General features: G+C 31.2%; 1 protein-coding gene across 1 annotated transcript; it reads right to left on the bottom strand.

Moving 5' to 3' along the window:
* Positions 1 to 3,347: 3,347 nt before the first annotated feature.
* LOC150028744 (FCS-Like Zinc finger 15-like) lies at positions 3,348 to 4,378 on the bottom strand. Its single transcript, XM_090300401.1, has 2 exons — positions 4,111 to 4,378; positions 3,348 to 3,860 (listed from the first exon to the last, which is right to left on the bottom strand). Exons 1-2 carry the CDS (start codon positions 4,317 to 4,319, stop codon positions 3,674 to 3,676), a joined length of 396 nt encoding a protein of 131 aa, XP_090156527.1. The 5' UTR covers positions 4,320 to 4,378; the 3' UTR covers positions 3,348 to 3,673.
* Between the last annotated feature and the right edge of the window lie 2,595 nt (positions 4,379 to 6,973).

The following is a 6,973-nucleotide window of genomic DNA, read 5'->3' as shown; positions in this document are numbered from 1 at the left end:
ACAACCAAGACATAACAGCTTTCCCCTGCATCAGCCCCATACACAGCTTCCATAACTTCCCAGTAGGATATACATTTTGATAGTGTGAAAATTGTTAGCTCGACACATAAACACCTGCATTACACCAAGACAAAATTGTTCTAAACCAAAACAATCCAACATGACAGACCACACCCTGATGAGCCTAACGCTTCACCCCCTTCACTCTATTTTACAGTCTTACTCAACGAATACAGAGAAGAAATTGATTAGGATTCAGATGCCAATCGGAGAAAGAATATAAAAAAGAACTCTCCCTGTGTTTCAATCATAACTAAGAAAGAAGTTGAGCCGCTTGGAAGATTTTCTCAGCATCAGGAACCCCTTGTCTAAAGATCACGTTATTCCTGTGCTCCAAAATACAACGTACAATCGCCGCCCACACACCCTTAGACACCTGATTTTGTTTCATAGACATGTGAATTAAATGAAAGTTCACAAAGTGACTACATATATCCTTATTTTGGGTCCCCAGTATGTCTATCCATCTTAAGCAAAGAATCCAAATACGATGTGCATAAGCACAATCCTAAAACAGATGTTGGGTGGATTCTTCTGACTGGTTACATAAAGCACATAAAGAGAAGTTCACTACCACTCCTCGTCTCAAAATATTGTGACTAGTTGGTATTCTGTCTAGAAGGATTCTCCAAACAGTGATTAAAACTTTTGGCAAAGCTTTTGTCTTCCATAGAAGACTAAAGACACCATTCTTTGATATGTTGCCTTGATTGGCCAAAAGAGCATATGTTGATCTAACAAAAAAAAATCCCTTGGAATCCCCTCTCCATGCAATATAATCGTTGGAGTCCTTGTACAAAACGCCCCTAGAAAAGATTGTTAATAATTCTTCCTCCAAAATCGACTCCCATTCAAATCTCTCCCTCCTCCATTTTAATCGCCAATGCCATCCGTTATCATCCCAAAAACCAATCTCTCCCACCATCATTCCTTGATTCAAAGACAAAGAATATAATCTAGGATACAAACTCTTGAGATTATTATTGTCAACCCAGGCATCCTCCCAAAATCTAACTATGTCCCTAGATCTAACTTTCCATACTATAGCTTTTTGGAACCATCATTCACCCTCGCCCTCCCCACAGACTTTAGATAAGTCTCTCCACCACCAAGATTGACTATTCAAACGGACATGGCTTATACTAGATTCCACTATAAATTTGAACTTAAGAATATCTTTCCACTTCCCCTTCTCGTCGCTCATCAACCTCCATTTCCATTTCGCTAGTAAAGCATAGTTAAATATTCTGATATCTTTAATTCCCAACCCACCTTCTTCAAGGGATTTACAAATATTCTCCCATCTTACCCAAGGTATAGTCTTGTTATCTCTGCCCCAAGCCCAGAGAAATATCCTTTGTATACTCATGATTCTGTTACATCGAGACCGGAACTTTAAAGAAAGACAAATAGAAGAGTGAAATGGAAGTAAAGACTGATTTGATTAAGCATATTCTTCCCGCCATAAACAAAACTCTCCCTTTCCATATACTAAGTCTAGCATCTTATATATTAGATATGTCAGTTAAAGAAATTTTCTTTCCTTCTTCTTTCAATTCTCCTCATTAAAAGTATGAATGTTTTATGGCTATTGATGCATATAAATCAAATAGACTAAATCTAACTTAAATATTTTATTTAGTTTCATAAAATTTAACCCAACCTAACTTAAATATTTTAAATTGAATATTTTAATTATTTGGATCTAATTTAATTACTTTATGCATATTTTAAATATATGCATATTGTATAAGCTTTCATGTCATTGAAATATTTAATTCTTTTGATTAATCAGTACATACTTATATATATATATATATTCATCAGTATACTTAATCATAGAGTTTTAGTACTGAACTGAATTGAGAAAATTTGAGAAAAATAACATCTATTAAACACCATTTTCCTTCTTTTTTTTTTAATTTTCTTTTCTAAATGTTCTCTACAATATTTTTAATTGAGAAACTATTTATGTGTTTCTGAACTACTTAATGCTTTCACGCCATATTTTAAAACTATCCATTTTTTTTACTTTAGTAGGAAACTCATTATAAATTTAAATCTCTATCTAATTTTCATTTTTATTTAAAAATGATAAAAAAATATTTTATTTTGTAAGAATGAATTCCTATAAAAGAAACAGTTTTCATTTTGATAGAAAGATGAATGATTTTTTTTCGTAGTGTCAAACTTGAACCATAAAATCATAAAAGGAAGTTGTTAATATTTACTAATTAAGTTTTAAACACTCCATAAAAATGTTGTGTATTTTTTACCTCTGAATCAATTTATTTTTTCAATAAAGTTTTTATTTAATTTGTTTAAATAAAATAGTTAATCAAAATGGATATACAATCTAAATATTTGAAAGTTACATAAAAAACTGATGTAATGAAAAGTAATATTTTTAAAAATTAAAAATAGTTTTTTTTTTTTACTTTTTATATTCATTAGCTCAACCCCTCAAAATTCACTGTTTTATTGTATTAGTGCAGTTTGGACAGGGTAAAAAAACACAAATCCAGCACAACTTAAACTATTTTAATGAGATTTGTTAACGGGTATGAAGTCTAACCTAATTCAAATGAAATAAATATTGACTCGATAAATTAGGACATATTAAAACACTACGATTTTATTTGTGTCTAATCTTAATTAAAGTTGTATACTAGTAAATTTATTTTGATCTAAAATTGACTTAATTACGTGAATAGACAGATAAACGTTAATCCTTTTCGTTCATTTAATGCTCTTAAAAATCTTACTAATTCTGAAAGACTTTTTAAACAGTCATAAATAATAATATTTTATAATATATAAATGAATATAAACTTTATTTTATAAATACTTTTATAAAATTTAATTAGTCTTAAAATTCTTTCTAAATATAATATCATAAATCAAAAATTGGTTATTGAATCACTCACAAAAATATATATTCTCACACATATTATTATAGAAAGTTGATTTTTATAACATTGAATTATTCTTAAATTTGTATTTAAGAATATTATTTTGTATAAATTGATAATTTAAAGAGGAAGTGCATTCCATGAGCAGCTGAGAGAGTTAGCTAGAAATGTGAAACATGGCATACCTAACTACAAATGTGGCATTTCTACTGACCTCGACAACTCCTGAAATGCGCGTCACATATGGAAACTTGATCACTATATTCCATTGTCATTTTGGTTAAAAACAATCACCGCTGTTTCCTGCCACAACCCCCAAGGAAAATAAACTCACTGAGTTTAAATTTTAATTAATCCCTCGACATTATTAACCAATTAATACTAATACTACTTCCTTTATTTCAGAAAGCAACCATGATAGCATGCCACAAATACCCTTCCAACTGTCACCAACTAAAAATAAAACAAAAGACAAAACATGGAAGTATTGATGTGTGGGTTCGGTTTCTGAGCAATACAACCAAAGCATTGCAATACTACCCTAGAAGTTGGACCCCAAAACATAAAAAACTGAAAGGACATTTTGGCTTCATACTAGGAAGCAAAAAGGACAAGGGCTGTGATGTCATTAACAAAATAGTGGGTAAAACTGGAATGTGAGTTCAAAAAATTACGATCCTCCCGTTTCTGATATTTCTTCCTTAAAAAAAACTACCACCACGGTTTCTTCTTTCTTTCCGGTGATGACGTGAAGTTGAAGAAGATGAAGATGAAGACGACGTGGGCCTAATAGCACCCAAATAACACTTCTCTTTCTTAATAGCTTCTTCCTCGTCCGAGAAAATCTGCTTGCACCTGCACTCCACGCTGCAAAATGCTCTGTCCCCTCTATATTTCAACCACACCCAAAAGAGAAACAAGGTCAATAAGCTTCTTTGACATCAATAAACAAACAAAAGAACCGGATATCATAAGATCTGGACCAGCTAGACTGAAAAAAGTAACAAAATATAACAATACAACAACATAAACAAAAACAAAAGTCTTATATATTTAACAGACTAAATAATGTAATACTAATAATAAAGAGAGAGAAGGGTATGCTTATTTCTTATTTATTTTGATTAAAAGGACTCACTTGTACATATAGATATCTTTCCCTGCCAAGAGTTTCTTCCCACAGAGAAAGCATTGATCTAGAAAAGTAGGTGGCTGAAAAAGAGAAGGAGGAAGGGGTGGTTTTTTGTGGATGGTGCTAGACAAAATGGTGGTTTTGTTAAGGACCTGAGGTGTCTTTTTATTGATACAACCTCTCTGAACTTCCAGCACTACACTAAGACCAACCATGTTTCATTCTCTGTATTTTGTTACACTAATTGTGGATAAAAAACGGTGGAGTAAACAGCATAAATAGAAGGGAAGGAGAAGGAGGGAATAGTAGGAAGGGAGAGGAGTGGGTCCCGTACAGCTATAGAGCAGGAACAAGCGTATGCAAAGATTTGTCTGGTTTCGGTATACAGATGCCACGTAACGGTGGATTTTAGTTTCCATTTCATTTTGGAAATATTTTTGGTGATGGAAAATTGGGTCAGTTTTGTCCTCTTGTGTTAATGTATTTGGTAGCAGCATTTGGCTTAGGGTATCCATCATTCATTCATGGATGGATCTGCTGAACTTTTTCATGGTAAAGAAAAGAAGGAAAGAGAGAAGAGGGGAATGAATGAGTGAGTGAGTGTCCAGTGGCATTTAACTTTAGTGAGAGCTTTTAGGTGAAGCACTGCATGGGTTGTGTGAGTGTGCGACTGCATTTTTGAACGACTGATTATACGTTAACAATCTTCTATCTTAAAATATAATATTTTATTACAAAAAAGTAAATGTAAGGTGACTGTGTCAAAGATTATTTATACCTTTTCAACGTTTGAAATTCAAGATAAACACAGCCTTAGGGTTTCTCTTTGTCTTTTCCCCCAAACACACTTTTTTACAACCAGCCAAAGCCAATCCTTTTAGTACTCCCACACAGGACATGGGACTACAATCATCTTTTCTTTATCTGATAAGGAAAGTCCAACTGAGTTGAATGTCAAAGACTTCTTATGATTAGGTATATATAAGTCTTAATGATCATTAAGTTTTCATTAAGTCTTAGGATACAAGTCTCATATTTACTAAACTAACTTTGGTTGGCCATTTATCCTTTTTCGTACTTTGGTTGGCCATTTATCCTTTTTCTTGGAATGAGTGTGTAGAAGTTGAGAAAAAAAGTTGTTTAAATGTGGTTCCAATTATAATATATTTAAATTTAATAATTTTTTTATTCTTTAAAGTTTAAAATGAATTTGCTTTTGCTCTTCCTACCTTCAAAAGATCGTTTTAGTTCATTTAATCATTACGCTATAAGTTTGAAGACCTAAAATATTTTTAGTTAACAAAAAGTAAATTTCAAAATTAAAACTGTATTTCTTTTTTTCATTTAAGATTTTTTTTCGTTTGAGGAATCAAATCAAATTTATCTCAAAATCCAAATTATAAACCTAATTAAATAATGTATTATATATATATATATTATATTAAATGTTATTGACTTAACTATATGTGACTAATGTTAAAGTTGAAAGATAATGAAAGTTTATTTTTCAACGACTTTTTCATTTTTCTTAGTTGAGGGCTAAGGGAGCAAGAGTTCATGTTTAAAATCCATTTTTGATCTCCATAGAAGGTGTCAATGTTTCGACCTCAAACCCATCGAGATAACATTGTTATGGTCAATTATTCCATTTGAAGTATTTCTCTTTTGTAGCTAAGAGTTTTGTCATGATTTTGTTTTTAAAAAGGTGTCTCATAATGTTAAGGGAGAAATGTATATTTAAATTATTTTTGGGCTTTGACTAGTAAGCAATTGGAAATTATTGAGTGTACCAGAACAAACCGTTAATTAATGTCTAAGGGGAACGAAGATTCGTTTTTGAACTACTTTTCCTTTTTCCCCAATTGAGGGCTAAGGACCAAGGGTTCGTCTTTGGAACTTCTTTTCCATCCCCACAGACAACGCCACTATTTTAATCTTAAGTCTGTTGAGATAACATGAAACTTGGAGTTTCATCACGATTTTGTCTTTAAAAGGGTTTAGAAACCAGTAGCTCTATCATGATTTTGCCCTTAAAAGGTGTCTTACGGGGTTAAGAGAAAAAAATGAATTTAAATTGTGTTCAATTAAGAGAGGAAGGTGAATTTAAATTATGTCGGATCAAGTATTTACCATTAGGCCAAAAGTCATAGATGATAATTAAGACACAACTCTTTCTACTTAATTAAGAGTGTAATAGCTCAAACACCACAACAATATCTCCCTTAGCAATTGTCTCACTAAGAATCAAACTCTTCAATTATGACTCGATCCACCTAACTTATGTCACATGATAATTGTGCAACCTGTAACAATCACCCCTAAATAATTACTCCACTAAAAATCGAACCAGTTGCTAAATCGAGCTCCTACCACTAACAAAAAAAATTATAACTACATACTCTTTCTACTTAAAATTTTTATAGTTTAAACTTCACAATTCATTTCAATTCAAGTATAGTTTTTACCCTCACCTTCACATTGTACATCGAACAGTTGATATCACATATTATAAATTATAAATAGTTCCTATTCCAAAAAGACACAGAACTATTGAGTGTATCACAATACAACAATGAAAGCTATTACAACTTTTAGAATTAGATAGAAACTAAATGTAAAATTTTAAAAGTATAAATAAATACATTTACGTCTTCTTGTTTTTATGGTCCTTCTTGTATTGTTTAAAAGGTAACGAATTAGTAAATAAAATAGAAATTCATTAACGGACGACTATTTTCTTTTAAGAAACAGTATATTATAAAGTTACATCTTGAATATACTTTGTAATAATAACAATTGTATCTTATTAACACATTTCTTTAAAAACTTAATGAATATAGATTAGTGAATGATTTATTATTATGTAATA

Source organism: Phaseolus vulgaris, chromosome 3 (assembly GCF_051622355.1).
Source record: "Phaseolus vulgaris cultivar YP4 chromosome 3, ASM5162235v1, whole genome shotgun sequence".
NCBI classification, from domain to species: Eukaryota; Viridiplantae; Streptophyta; class Magnoliopsida; order Fabales; family Fabaceae; genus Phaseolus; species Phaseolus vulgaris.
The sequence above is the reverse complement of the archived record's forward strand: the minus strand, read 5'-3'. Positions and strand labels throughout refer to the sequence as shown.

Coding starts and splice junctions, on each gene's coding strand:
- LOC150028744 (XM_090300401.1), bottom strand. CDS start 4,319: ATGGTTGGTCTTAGTGTAGTGCTGGAAGTTCAGAGAGGTTGTATCAAT. Junction 3,861..4,110: donor AAAGATATCTATATGTACAA/GTGAGTCCTTTT, acceptor GTTGAAATATAG/AGGGGACAGAGCATTTTGCA.